Here is a 15,574-nt window from a genome sequence, read left to right on the forward strand (position 1 = left end):
ACTTGCCTTGCCTAGTAGTCAGAATGAAGTATAATAATTCTAAGGTGATATTAAAAGTTTATTCAGTGCTTTTTGTTGAACTTTGAATGTTCAAGAAGTATAAAAGTCATGAAGAAAACTGTAATGCTTTAAAAGGAAGATGCTTTAAAACCCGAGCGTAGATTAGATGGGAACATTTAAGTCTGGAGGGGGTTTGTTTAGCACGCAAATAGAATTCAGGAAGATGATATTTCTGTGTCATTTTCCACCGATAAAGCATCAGCCAATCCTGCTCAGCTTTTCTTTGATGTTTTATCGTCTCACCAAATGTTCTATTGGTCTAGGGATACAGAGGTGGGAAGGACAACAGTGATTGGCTTCTAAGGAAATCTCAAGCATTTCTGCTCATGTCCAACCACACTTGCCCTGCTCATTGAAAGGAAAGTTAAGGAATCTTAAGCTTTGCAAGTCAGAATAAAGAGCTTATCAGCTAGCATTGTATCAATATAACACTTATCTTCCTAGCCTGATTAATTGGATCCTAACATAGAAATAGAGAGGAATAAAAGCTTTATCAGAGAAGTCTCTTTTGCATATTATACAAGCCGATTTAAAAAATATTTTACCTACTATGTGACCATTTTTGCATTAAGCAAAATGACATCATTTATAAAACTGAAAACAATATCTCAAAGCATCATTTAAATGTTTGTGTTCCTTCCTCCTAGATGTGTGCCACCACTATTGTGTGAATTCTGAATCATGTACCATTGGGAATGATGGGAGTGTTGAATGTGTCTGTCCAACACGCTATGAAGGACCGAAATGTGAGATTGACAAATGTATACGGTGCCATGGCGGACACTGTATTATAAATAAAGACAATGAAGATATAGTTTGCAAGTAAGTAAGCACCTAGTTTAAGTTATAAAACACCTGTATACAAAAGACGCATGGTTCCAAAATAAAGTATAAAGTCAATGTAACATTTTAATCAAAAGTTTGGCTTGTCCAACAGTTTATTTTTTTTAGCTATGGATGAAGTTCAAGTAAACTCACTCTTTAACACTTTTGCAAATATCTGAAGAAGGTGAACATCAATGGTAGTATCAGATTATTCCAGAAATGAAATATAGCCAAGAAGCAAGCAATGGTGAAAATGTTTAAAAATCTATATGTAGAGCTAAGGATATGACCATATTTACCTACCAAGGGTTTAATTCACAGTGAAAGCAGAACAATGAGGAGAGAGAGGAGGAGCAGGAAAAAGAGATGGTGGTGGGAGGCATGGAAGTGACCGAAACAGAAGGAAACAGCAATAATGGGTACTTAGGGTATCTGCAGGTGATGGCTCATGAATCCAAGACCATCATGGTGTATAAAGGCCAGTGACATTGCACAAAAGGTAAAGGAGCTATGCCTAGAGCCACATTTATTTTTTAGGCATTATTTGTTTTAGTTCTACATTCAATAGAGTGAGATAGGAGGAATCCATGAAATTGTAGGACAAATTTGATCATGTGAAGACAACCCCCAAATCCACGTTTTAGGAGAGAACCAATACCCAAATATTTTCTTGCGACCTCCATACCCAGAGCCTCTTGTTGGAATAATGGATGCAAGTGTGTGGAATGTTCAATGTAGGTTTTTTCACTAAAATTACTGTAATTTCTCATTAATAGCCACAGTGAGTAGAATGGAATTTTTAAAATTCATTTTCTGATTAAGTGTCTTTTCTTTTGAGATTATAATTCTATTTTATTGGTTTGAGTTGAACCTTCTGTGGAGAAGCAATGTATATCTTCAATGGATATAGGCACTAAGCCTTTTCTTTTCCTACTCTGACTGAGAATTTCTACCTAAAACAAGCGTATTGAATTATGGGTTCTAGGAAGCAGAGTAGATATGTACAAGTTCTACTTCTGTTTTCTTTTGAAATTTGTCGATATAACTGAGTAGGAATAGAACTCAGCAACTAAGATTTGTGACATTCAGCTTGTACCAGAAAACAGCTTCTTGCCTTGAGGTGAGAGGTCAGTCCTCTTGCCAAAGTACTTTGAGCAACACTCTAAACGAAGTGTCTATGAAGGACTGGATTCTGTCATCTACTTTGCTTAGGAGTATAATGAATCAGAGAAAGAAACATAAGAGTGTTCCATAAAGTATCCCTGCCACTGAGTGCTCTATGACTTGTCATGAGTTATGTTACTCTGTAAAGGCAGATCCAATAAAATTTTATTGCAGGCAATGTCACAAAGTTTTATTTATTTTTTATTTGCTCTCACTATAGCATTTACTGTAAATGTGTTTTGTGTTATCTTTATGAATGGCATAAACTAGACCTAACAAGCTGAATCATTTGAACGTGTACTCCTTTTAATTCAGGTAATTGAAAACAGGACTGATATTACTTTATTAAGTACATAAAATCAAAATGAATACTCACATGGATCATACAAGTCACATGTTTGCAAAAAGCTCAACAGTTCTCACTCACGAAAGAGTTTTATTTTAGTTTGTACATGTGGAGGGCTTTTTGTATGTTTATTTGGCTTGTTGGTTGTTTTTTGTTTTAAACAAAATAAGATATAATAAGATAAAATAAAACCATCGCATCAAAGTTGGACAACACAAACTAACAATATGAAAAGTTCCAAGAATAAAAGTACCAATTGTTTGCACATTCAAGATTCCCATAAAAACACTAAACTGAAAGCAACTATGTAATCCCAGGGGAACTGGTACAGACCAGTGTTAGCTCTGTCCCTGCTGCTTCAGACTCTGTGAGTTCCATTCCTATGAGTTTTGCTCACTTGATTTAGAGGGCGTTGGTCTCCTGGTGTCCTCCTTCTCCTCTGCCTCTTAAATCATTCTGATTTCTCCTCCATAGGCTTTCCTGAGCTTGGGGAGGGATTTGATGGAGACCTTTCACTGAGAACTGTATGTTCCAAGGTCTCACTCTGTTCAAAATATCTGGATATGGGTTGATCTGTTTTTCCCATGAGTGGAGAAGAATATCATCAGGTGTCATTTTCATCACTACATTTTAATTTTTGTTATATTTTGTTATTTGTTTGTTTTTGAATCAGTCAAATTTTGTTTTAACATAGGTTAAACCTGGCCTCTCTAGTCTCTCATTTTTTTTCACTCAATCAGTACCAGGTTTGGGCTGTATTTCACCGAGTAGGCCTTAAGTCAAATCCAACATTGGTTTGTTACTTGCTCAAATTTTGTGCCACTATTGTCCTAGAATATTTTGTAAGCGGGACATATTGTAGATCAAGGCTTTGTAGCTGCATTGGTGTTTATGTTTCCCTTTTGGTATCTTTCAGAACACCTCCCCATCCAAAGACACTAGAAAATAGGGAAAAAGGTTCTATGGAGGCACAAACTCAGCATCTCCCTGCTCAGTGAGTTGTGTAGGTGTTCTCTTCAACAATGGGGCCTTGCTGCCATTTTTTTGGAGAACAATCTATTGTCTTGGCAACAACTGGGTTGTTTTGCATTTCCATGGACCCTTTTAGGCAACAATTCAATTGGATGTAACCCAGTCCCAATTATTTGGTGATAAGAGATGGCTAGTTGGTACATGATCCCCCTTACTATTGGGAGACTTTATTAGGATCACCTTCGTATACTACAAGAAGTTTTCACTGCACTGGGTTGTGCTTCTCATGACCTCTGTTCCTCATCAGAGCTAGTTACATGATGTTTTTGTTGAGTCTCTTCCACTTACACTAATATTTGTGGCTATCAACTGTCTACAGACTCTTATGACAGTGATCATCACTACATCTTATTCTTGGAGATAGAAGTAAATACCATTGAAGAGAAGCTTGTAACTTATGTTGAACCACTCAGAGAGGAACCATTTGATGTTAACTTTCCTATCAATTTTTTTTTGTATTTACTAGAAATACAACTTGAAAGTAACATTTGAGAATTCATTAAACCAGAGATTGTGAATTTATTTGAACTTTATGTGATTTTATAAAAGATGACATATAGGAAATTGAGGAATTAAGTAGTACTTGTTCCATACTTTAAAATATCTGAAAGCTTCTATTTTCAGTTACAAATTCAAATAAAATATTAATAGGAAAAGAACAAAAGTTATCACAGATGTTGGAAACAGGAATTTAAAACAATTAATTTGCATTATTTTCACTTTTGTATAATATAATTATCATCAGTTATATAATATAGTTATCATTTTAAGTAGAGCTCTGCAATATATAATGAGATAATTCTTCCTCTTTGACATTATTCCTTTAATAGAATCATAATCTATAACTTTTCCTGCCTTTGTGTTCAATAAAGCTTGGAAAGGAGGAAAAGAAGTGCCTTCACACTTAACATTTCAGAAAGCAATATTATTGACTCTAGATTTTGGCTCACTTTGTGTGTGTATTGTAAAGCCAATGTTCAGATCAGGTGTAAAAAATCTGACACTCTCTATTAATGAGGAATGTGAGACCTATCCCATGAAGGGCTCTGGGTTTACACAGTCCCATTTACAACTTGCACATAGTGAACTCACCACTCCTATTGATATTTAAAAGATATTCTATTTTGAAATATAGGCTCTGTAGAATTGTCTTCAAATTCAAAAACTGACCAAAATTATATTCAGCTCGTACCTTTCCAGCCACCATACAATCTACAGGAAAATTGGTGAAGGTACACATAGTAAGACAATTATGAAGAGGAAGTTGGGTTCCTATCATCCTCAGGCATTTTAATGTCACTCGGGAATACTCTAGATAGGGTGTGCCGTATCTTGAGGAAGCTGAGATGATTTAACATAAAATCAAGTCTAGGCCTAGGAAGGGATGTTCTGCAAAAGTCGTCTACCACAGGAAGGTCAGAAATATCAGTCAATGGACCGAAGCCTTACTTCACTACCAAGGTCATGTCTGCACTTGTAAAAAAAAAAAAAACTGACTTTGTTATCAATTGATGACCAATACCAGTATGCAATTGTACTCTACTTTAAAACAGCACGTATATAGATTTTTAAAAATGCTTCAGCAAGGAAATCAGGTTACCCAATGACCTGGAGCATAGATATATACATTTTCCACATTTTCTCAGGAGTATTCCATGACCAATACAGTTGTTTGTTTAACATACAAGACCGTGTTTTTGTTGTTGTTGTTGTTTGCTTAGCACTGCTAGGTCCATTTTACACTGAAGGAAGATGGTGTTTCTTTCCAGCCCAGGCATGTAATGTGACTATTATTAGTCTCCAAGGTGTGATTTTCAAGAGTACCCAGCTGTTTGTACTCCTGCATGACTCCTTCACTAGTAGCTTTAGATTTTCACTAACTCAATTTTGACCACAAAAGCTTTAAGGACATAGAAGCTCACAGCTGTAAGTGCTGAATTCTATAGGGTGACGTACAAGAACTTATATGAAATCATATACCAGACTTGGCTATGTAGTAAGTCACATATGCTTGGGCTAGAAAGTAACACCTTGACTCAAAACAAAGCAACATGTTTGACGTTGAAATGAAAAGATGCATTTAATGTTTGAATTAATTTGATATATTCATTTCCAGTAATGTTTATTTTTATACCTGTGTACACAGCTTTGTGGCGCAATCATATCACAACGCACATGAAGGCCAGACAACCAAGACTAAGAGTTGCCTGTCATCTACTTGGGTGACAAAAGCCTTTACCTACAAAATCATATTCCCAAGCAAATACCACCAGGCAACCAATTCTGTAAAGACAGAACCAAAATGATGTTTGTGAACAGCCTAACAAATTTACCTAATTGTTAACCTTAGGCAATGAGAATTTCTTCCTTGAAAGAGGTGAATAGCATTTCCAAGGATGAGACACAATATTTCATCTGGTCTCTACACACACAAGAACATAAACTCATGTACTCTATGTGAATATATATACCTTCATACAGGTTTAAATGATCACAGTGCTAACGTTTCTCTCTAGAAAATCCTATAGTGATAACAGAAATCTATTATACTTCTGTAGTGTGGCTTATAGCTCACCGTTAAGTGACCAAGTTCCAGTTAACTGAAAAATAAATTCATCATGCCCTAACATATGAGTGATATACAAGAATATTTTCTAAACATATATTTAGCTGCTTTAAAGTTTTATCAAACAACTCTGTTGAAAATTAGTAAAATGCAAAAATAATCTGTCCTTATTCTAATAAACAAATATCTGCACATCTGCAAACCTTAGATTTAAACCCAAACCAGAGGATTTCAGATGATGCCTGTTCTAGCTTTCAGATGTTTTGTGTCAACCTTCAACACCAATAATACTGGTGGTAACCATGTTATTTTTTTCTTTTGTTGCTGCAGCTGCACTAATGGAAAGATTGCCTCTAGCTGTCAATTATGTGACGGTTACTGTTACAATGGTGGCACATGCCAGCTGGATCCTGAAATTAATGTACCTGTGTGTGTGTGAGTATCTTTTAATGTGGGTAATTTGCCTAAGACAAAGCTGCATGTAGGTGGAGTCATGATCCTAATGTTTTCCTTTTTTGGGGCAATATTTTTATAAAGTAGGTGTATCATGCATATCTCTGATCAATTGTCCCTCATTGACTCATGTGCTACATAAACCCTTTCTCATCAATTTCTTAAAGATCTCTTGAGGAATACCTCATTCAGTTCTTAGCATCATATCATCTCAGAAATTCACAAGTTTCAGCTTGGAAATGCTTGGAAAACCGATGTGGTTTTATTGACCTTATTAAGATGTGTGAAACCTAAAGATTAGTGTGTGTGTGTGTGTGTGCACGCACATGTGTGCGTGTGTGTATTCCTCAGTATTAGGAATACTCTTGTCAAAAGAATATGGACTATGTTTTCAAATATATAATATTATCTGTTGATTTATTAGACTTAGAGTATGAAAAAATATAAACCAATTAAGTTCGTGGCTCTCTCGGAGTACATTATGTGCAGCTGGGTTACTAAATACTTAGGAAATTTAATATTTTTTCCATCTCAGTTTGCTGATTTTCTAGAATAGACCACCTAAAGCCATTCTTATATGTTCACTGTCCTAAGTTTTGTTTTAACTGAGTAAAGGAATGATGCCCAAGAGTGAATCCAATAAGCATCCTGTCCCCCAAGTTCTCAGAGGAACAAATATATCAACAGGGTATATGTGAGGGAGGAAAGCATTACGGGAAACATTCTATTTTATGTTACTTTCAATGTATAAGATAAATTTGAACATATGGCAAAAAGTCAGACGCTTTATTCAGTTGTATTTTACTGGAATTCTGCAGATGCTCTGTGGGGTTTAAAAGTCAGCGCTGTGACCAGAAAGAGAACCCTTGTGATCACTACTGTCAGAATGAGGGGATGTGCACTTTAACTGCGTTTAATGAGCCGAGATGCAAGTAGGTTTAACCTTCCACTTACTGCTGCGCTTCCTGTGACATCATTTCAGGCCACAGTTCATTGGTTTAAATCATGAGCATCCACATGCATTTCACAGTGTATACTTAATCTCGGGGCTCATCTCTGTCACATGTACTTAACCTATGCTTTGCTCACAGATCACTGTGTATGCCACAGATTGCTAGAGTGTGTAGAAATATCACAGGTGATGAAAAAGCTACTCACGCCTGCTCGTAAAAATACAGATGCTAAAACAGGAGACTTTAATCCAAGAAGGACAGAAACAAGAGGTTTAAAGTCTGTAACTACTGCATTTCAGGCTATGATTTTTTACGTTTGACTTTTCTATTTCAAAAACTGATGGGATAATATACTATTTGTTTCCTTTATGTACATTGTATGACTTATTACATTAAGAAAAAGTACATGCCAGTGCATTGCAAGAAATTTAATTTCACTATAGTTTGCATCATTTTTCTTTCCTTTAGTTTGTGACGACTTGGGGGTAGTCCATGGAAAGTAAACACATATTTTCTGCTTCCAGCATCTCCACTAGGCTCACTACAGTAGAAAGACCTATATTTGGCTCTTTCTTAATACTCAGTGTTAAAATCAGCAGCTTTGATGGACACGTTGGAGTAGCCTCAGTGGAGTAATGGTCAGCCTATCCAATAAAACTGTAAAGCAAGTCAGGCTAAAATTCTAGATTTCATTTCCTAAACTTGGCTATTTTTGTTACAATTAACTGCTGAGATTTTGAGGCAAAAGCTTCGACTTAAAAGAGGTGGTTTTGAAGATGGCATTCCCGTTTAAATTCAAGAGGAATGTTCTGAAGTTTACGGGCCCCACAACAAAAGTTTTGCTGATGCTTCAGGGGCAAAATGATGCTTGATCCTCGGGTTACATCTAGAGGGAAGAATAAGTATAACAGTGAGTCATTGTTATTCAAATTGACTGAGTTCAGGTGCTTCTTGGCCAAAAAATAATGAAGACTTATTTGAGGTTAGTTTTATCATCACCGAAGTATTTTAGTGATTTGGTGCAATGTCTGCACATCATAGCAGCTCTTGTTTCTTATTCATCAGAAAGAGTTACCAGGATAACTTCCTGTGCAAGGATTGCCTATGTCACCAGAATATGAAAATTCATTCAAATGGCTATAGCACACCACAGTAATCTTTAACTTTAAACAGATAGGGCCAGGCGATGGTGGCACACTCCTTTAATCCCAGCACTTGGGAGGCAGAGGCAGGTGGATCTCTGTGAGTTCGAGTCCAGCCTGGTCTACAAGAGCTAGTTCCAGGACAGGAACCAAAAGCTACAGAGAAACCCTATCTCGAAAATCCAAAAAAACAAAAAACAACAACAACAAAAACCTTTAAACAGATAGTACCTGGGACTGATAATCAGTGAAGCTGGTAAATGCAAAAGAAGAACACAGTGTTTACAGGACTTTAGGGAATGTCTTTATTTTTATGTAACATTATCTCTGTGTCTATTTGTTTTTATGGAAGTCATGCCTGTACTTGGATTTTTATAAGTCCTTCAATTTTGTTGGCAAGCAGAAGTAGTTATGATTATTATACAAACTTGAAACAGTTAAGTCATAAAAAGTATAGAGAAATTATATTATCATATATTCAGTAATTCATTAACCAAATATAAATAACCAATGAGTAAGACACTTATCAATTTAGACAGATGAATAACCACAAAACTGAAAGAGAAGTACATTATATATTCTCCATATTTTATGTGTACTCTTATGCTGTTGTCTAACTGCTGTACCTTATTCAGGATGACACACTGTGGTCACACACATCTGATCACCTGTGCATGATTACAGAATTTTATGTTCTATCCTTTAATCATCCCTATAGATAATGCTAAAGAACATAAAATTCATTTTGAGTCAGTGAGCATATTTGAAGAGAAAATAAAATTATCTCTTAATTGTTACAATAGAAATATTATCAGAGTATAGGGTGAAAACAGGTGAATATAGAATTATGTATGATTCAAAGTGGGATATCAAAGGCCTTTTTGGTGTCAGTAATATTTTGAAACAAAAATTACAGGAGCATTAGAAGTAAGGAATAGGTGAAACACTGAGGAAAACAGAATTTATTGAAAATAAAATTAATGTGGAAGCGACAATGAAGGTTACTAAGGGCAAGAGATCACTGGGAGCAGCGATATGGTGAACATTTTGTGAGAGATATTTGATGCCATGAAGATCAAGAAGAAAGACAAATTGGAGAAGTTTGTTCGTTAGCAATTTTCTGTGGACTAAAGAATCAAGAGTTGTTTCAGTCCCAGAAAGATTAAGCATTATATGTGGCTCATTATTTTGGACAAGGCAGCTATTGAGAGGGGTGTGTGAAGCCCCATTGAGACAGAATTCACACACAGAAGTATTCTCCTCATTGTTTAGTTAGGAGCTCAATGAAGGAAGAATATAAGAATAGAGGAAAATAATTTTGCACTGAGACTTTAAGCCATTAAGAAGTTTGTTCCCATTAAAGTCCAACTTTTAAGTAATATGATGGTAGACAGGTGAGATCAGGTTTTCTCTCATGCTCATACCTCCTAGGAGGAAATTTCAAGGTATACGAAAACAGAAACAAAAAAGTCTTAGCTGGTTTAGGGTATTTACAATTCTTATAGTTATAACATGTAAGTGAGTTTAAAAAACTTAATAGCACCTACGGTTGTATGCAATAAAAGTAATCCAGCTAAAGGACTATACAGCTCCCACAGCATCTTCTTAGCTGCTGAATCTTTGGGTGCAGAGATGTGTAGGAAAGTGTGTTTGAGCCCAATCTTTAATGGTAGTGATCGGTGTCTTTAGTGAAAAGCTGATGTGTACTATTTCACCTAAAATCTTTATAGGAAACAAAGGCTGCTCTGAGAGTCTCAAGTGCTGCCTGCTTTAGTTTCAATGGCATATCATTTTTCCTTCTTCATGGAGAGAAATCCTATCGAATTGTATAGGACTAACGCGCATGGTTGGAAAGTCAATAAAGTATTCAGATCTTATGAAGGTGACAGCCCAGTTTTTCCACCTAGAAATTTTATTGCTCTATCCTTCAATTTAGGGAACAGATTTGTTCGTTGAAAGCCTTCCCTTTTGTCTCTAGATGGCCATTTTCATTTATTACTTTGTGAGCAACAAAAAGAAAATGGCAAAGAAAAGCAAAGGAACAAAACAGTACATTTTTACACTTACTTGGAGGAAGTTTTGTCAGTTTTACAGTAGGCCATTGAAAAATTTTAAACTGTATTTTAAAGTTTTTCATTATGCACTTCTGGCAAAAATATTAGTAGAAGATTATATTTAAAATTTTATTTTATGTATATAAGTGTTTTGTTCCCAAGTGTGCCTGGGTGCCACATGCATGACTGGTATCTGCAGAGGCCATCAGAGGGTAGTAGATTCCCTGCAATTGTAGTAAAGATGGTTATGAACCACCATGTGAATTCTGGGACTCAAACCCTAGTCCTCCATAAGACCAGTTAGTGTTCTTAACTCCTGAACTATCTTTCCAACCACATAAATGAAAAAATACAGAACTTAATAGCAAGTGGTCCATGCTTCCTGGAATTTAAGAATTTCCCATAGGATTAGTGCCTCACTTATGTCAGATCCAAGCTTTGTATGTAACACGGACCTCCCGCCACGGTATGACTTTATAGCATTACTCATAGTTCTTTCAGTCATCCACAACCAAGAGGAGCTTGGTTCTCCTCTGCTTCCCGTACTCCACTGGCACCCCACATGCACTTTGCTGTGCATACACAGCCCCTGAAGAAATAGCTGTATACTACACCTCTGTCTTTGCTGAAGAGGCTCAATAAAACCAGTATCCTTCTGCAGTTTTATCAAGTTAGCTCTTCATGCCATACTGGTTCCAAACAACATGCCACTTCTTGTATGTGACAAGTAGATAGTAAAAATTGGTTCAATTATACTTAATAGAAAGTTTTACAAAGAATTAAATTTAATGAGAAAAACATAAATTTTGCTTTTTTTGTCACTTTGAGCAGAAGCATAGTAACATTGTAGGAGTTAAAGGGGTTTTTCGTTTTGATATTTGCTGTTCAATTTTCAGATGGAATTGTGTCAAGATATCAGAAAGTTCTAGAAAGGTAGTCCTTGTTATAAGGTGGAAAAAAATTAGACTAAGTTGTTATCTCTCAGAGTCTATGCTCTGCAAGATGAATAACTACACAAAATAACTAATTAACTTGATATTTAGTTGACATTCTCTACAAAATGCTGAAGGCATGCCCTGGTTGCTATAGTAACATAAAAGGAGGCATAAGTTGGAGAAATATTTGAGCAAAAATGAAGAAGGACTCGATAACTGAGGTAGTTAAAATCAAGTCTTGTAGGAAAGAATATGGGAAAGGGGAATGGAAAGGAAGAGGGAGGGGATGAGGTAGAGGTGAGATGTTGAGGTGAAGTGAAAGAGTCCTGGACCGATGACATATGATGAAGACATTTGATTGTCATGTATCTTCAGTCAGCAATTTGGTGTAAATATCGCCAGCTAGGACTGTGGACAACAGAATCAGGAATAAATGGGGGGGAAAAGGCTTCCTATCTTCTAAGAATTCATATGATGCAGGAGTAGACCCAAATATGTCGCTGTCTTTCACCATAAGGAACTGTAACTTTTAACATAGTCACTCTGATTCCAAAGCATCAGCCAGATTTTAGTTTCAGTGATCCCACCTGCAATGTTAGAGAACAGGAGGTCATAATGTCAGCAGAAGCCTTGGGGACTTGTCTCTTTCCCAGATCTAGGGAAATGGAGCTCCTGCCTTACCTGGAGCACAGTACTGAGCCTCATGGAATCATCTTTAGCCCTGCAGATATATTTTTGCCTTACTGAGATCTGCATTAGAATATGCCCCTTTTGCCTTTCCAATTGTGCTCTTTTGTATATGGTTAGTATATGTATATGGTTAGTATATGGAAGCTGTCTCTTGTTGGAGACTTCTCATTCATTCCTGGCTGCTCAGTCCTGAAATAATTACACAGAAATTATGGTAATTAAAGCACTGGTTGGCCAATTGCTTAAGCGTATTGCTACCTAGCTCTTAAATCTTTATTTAACCCTTTTCCATGATTTTATATTTTACCATGAAGCTCGTGGTTTACCAGTAAGGTTCCACCTGGCAGGCGTCTTGCATCTTTCTCCTCATGAGGTTAAATGGCTACTCACTGACTCTGCCTACTTTCTCTCAGCATTCAGTTTAGTTTCTCCGCCTAGTTCTGTTCTGTCCTATCACAGGTCAAAGAAGCCTGTTTACTCATTAACCAGTTAAAGCAACACATATACAGAAGGACTTTCCACAGCAACTGTCTCTAAAGATGAACATTTTACCTAAAATAGGACTTGAAATTGAGGCTAATCATGGGAGAGCAGTACAGCCTATTTGTATACCAACCCAATTTGTGCAATGAAGTCCTAATCCCTAAATCTTCAGAATGGAACTGACATTGAGATGGGTCCTTCAAAAGAGGTGATCAAAGTAAATAGTGAATGTTGGCCTTAATTCACCCTAATCCAAAGAAATAGTTTTCTTAAAGAATAGCAGGTCAGAAAGATTTTCACAGTGGGAAAAGCTAGACAAGAGATAATTGTCTATAAATCAAAGAGAATAGCTTCAGAAAAAAAATTGCCCACACTTATACCTTAAAGTTCCAACCATCAGAACACTGATAAAACACATTTCTGTTAAACCTGTCCATTCTGTGACATTTTTGATTGGCTGCCTTGGCTGTAGACTCTCCTCAGATTGGCCAGTCTGCCGAGAATGTGATGCTTTCTATATGAGGCCCAGACTTGTATGGTTTCCTTTGGGTATACTTCCTTAGAAGTATATCAGGACTTTCCTGATATACCTATCCCCGTGAAGTCTAAACAGATTTTTTAAATGCACTAATACCTTTTCCTGAGAACTAATCAGAAATTGTTAGGTATTGTGTGCTCATGGAAAGTTAGTTGCCATAGAGAGCAAGGAGTTTGTCATTCTGTTGGGAACTCTTCCTTTTAAAATGTTACCCTCTGTTTCCTGAAAGATTTTGAGGATAATGAGCTTTAGGTCATCCAGAGTTGTACAGCCGCTCAATCTACTTCAGAGAGCACAGTGAAATCTTCTAAAGTCCAAATGCTCAAATATACTCACTAGTGGAGTGTTTGTATAGCGTATGTAAAAGCTTCTTTTGATACCCAGGACTGCAAAAATAAATAAATAAATTGTATATCGCATACAAATATGTTAATACATGCCCATACACATGCAAAATAAACATACTTGTACATGAACAGAGAAAACTCTTAAAGAAAATAGCTTAAAGTAACAATGATGGGTACATATTACTGAAATTTGGATATTGTTGATTTTTTTAAATATAATTCTCTGAGTAATTTATACTTTAAAAACATGAAGGAAAATATATTCTGAAGTTATATTTGAATTTTATGGAAATGGAGAACCAAAAATACTTACTTTGAGTATTTTATTGCTTCTATTTAGATGCTCACTGTTTTGAAAATGGCAATGTGGCAAAATGCCAGAACACTTCCCGCATTGTGTTTTATTTCCTCCTGCCCAGGGGCAAGAATAGTTCCCTACATATTCAGAACAATATATCACTGTGAAGTTCTATGCTTTATTTTTACATTTCAAACAAAGTTAAAATTCCAACCCCCACCACAACCCCCAGTTTTTAACTAAGTGAATTGTATAGGCATTTTTGTTTGGAGCCATCGATTTCCACAAAGTTCTATCCATGTATCTTGACATCACAGTGGTGTTCACAATTTCCATCGCTGTCTGTTGTGGTCCATATTTTATGAGAAATGAACCCCTATTGTAAGGGTGGTCTTTGGACATGAAACATTTCTGTGAAATTGGCTTTTGAATCCTACCTGTAGTCCATGGCATCTTTAAATTTGTGTGTCTTATCCCTCTCCACAAAATAGTATATTCCTCCCCATAAAATATTTATGCTTGGGATTTAGTCATTATTTCCCTACTATTAACATGCATTCTCCATGTATCATTTAATTCCTTTGCTACAGAGTTTAAGACTGAGTACCTGCATTTTATTATGTATAAATTTTCTCAGAGTCAGAAAAAAATAGAATAATTTTTTATCATCCATTTGATCTACTTTACCCTCTTTGTTATTTTAAGATCATTGCTTTTCTGAATATTCTGGAGCTTTTATTGTATTCTACCAGGCAAATTTTATATATCATCTTATGAAGAGAAGTTAATTCACTCATTTTGTTTTGGCTTCTCCAGATGTCATTGTTGGTCATCTACTGTCTTGCTTTGGACATCCTTCTCTGTGGGATGTGAGAAAAGGGAACATTAGGGGAGCCTTCTAAGTCTGCCTGTACAACGAGATGAGGGAGGGAGCAAGGAAAGGATATTGTCTTAGTCACTCCTCTATTGCTCCAAGGGACATCATGACCAAGGAAACTCTTTTAAAAGAAAGCATTTAATTGGAGACTTCCTTACAGTATAAACTTAGTCAGTGATCAATATGGTGGGTAGCATGTTGGCAAGCATGATTCTGGCTATTACTCCAGCAATAGTTGAGAGCTACATTCAGATCCACAGTCAAACATAGGACTCTGAAACCTCAAATTCCACTCGATGACACACTTCTTCCATCATGGTCATACCTGCTCCCATAAGGTCATACCTCCTAATTTTTCTAATACTTCTCAAATAGTGTCATTCCTGATGAGATTAGAGGTGTTATTTATATTCAAGCTACCAAAGATAATTACAGTTTAGAGAATTATCAAGTAAATGATGCTTGTGGTGAATAATATTAAAACATTAATTAAATTTTATCAACTTACATGCTTAGTTATGTATTTGCAATGGGTTCCATAGACAGGAGAGACAATATTGAAGATTCAGATTATCACCATGGTTTTGAAAGATCCTGCTGACAGGAGGAACTAGTAGAACAGCAGATTTCAACCTGTGTGTGATGACTTTTTTGAGGGTCTAATGCCTGTTTCACTGGTATCACCTAAGACCATTGAAAAACACAGATACTTACATTATGATTTCTGACAATAGCAAAATTGGAGTTATAAAGTAAAAATGAAAATAATTTTGTGGTTTCACAAGATGAGGGACTATAAAATGGTCATATC

General features: G+C 36.1%; 1 protein-coding gene across 6 annotated transcripts in view; it reads left to right on the forward strand.

Moving 5' to 3' along the window:
• The window catches only part of Lrp1b (LDL receptor related protein 1B), a 1,777,797-nt gene that overhangs the window by 1,740,126 nt on the left and 22,097 nt on the right, over positions 1-15,574 (forward strand). For 5 of the 6 annotated variants that reach the window (XM_057755646.1, XM_057755649.1, XM_057755648.1 and 2 more), the window contains exons 85-87: positions 708-882; positions 6,324-6,428; positions 7,265-7,378. In XM_057755646.1, coding sequence (XP_057611629.1) covers positions 708-882; positions 6,324-6,428; positions 7,265-7,378 — 394 coding nt within the window. The remainder of the gene's footprint in view (positions 1-707; positions 883-6,323; positions 6,429-7,264; positions 7,379-15,574) is intronic. The other variant, XM_057755650.1, reaches the window with a different exon arrangement.

This window comes from Chionomys nivalis, chromosome 22, assembly GCF_950005125.1.
Source record: "Chionomys nivalis chromosome 22, mChiNiv1.1, whole genome shotgun sequence".
Taxonomy (NCBI): domain Eukaryota; kingdom Metazoa; phylum Chordata; class Mammalia; order Rodentia; family Cricetidae; genus Chionomys; species Chionomys nivalis.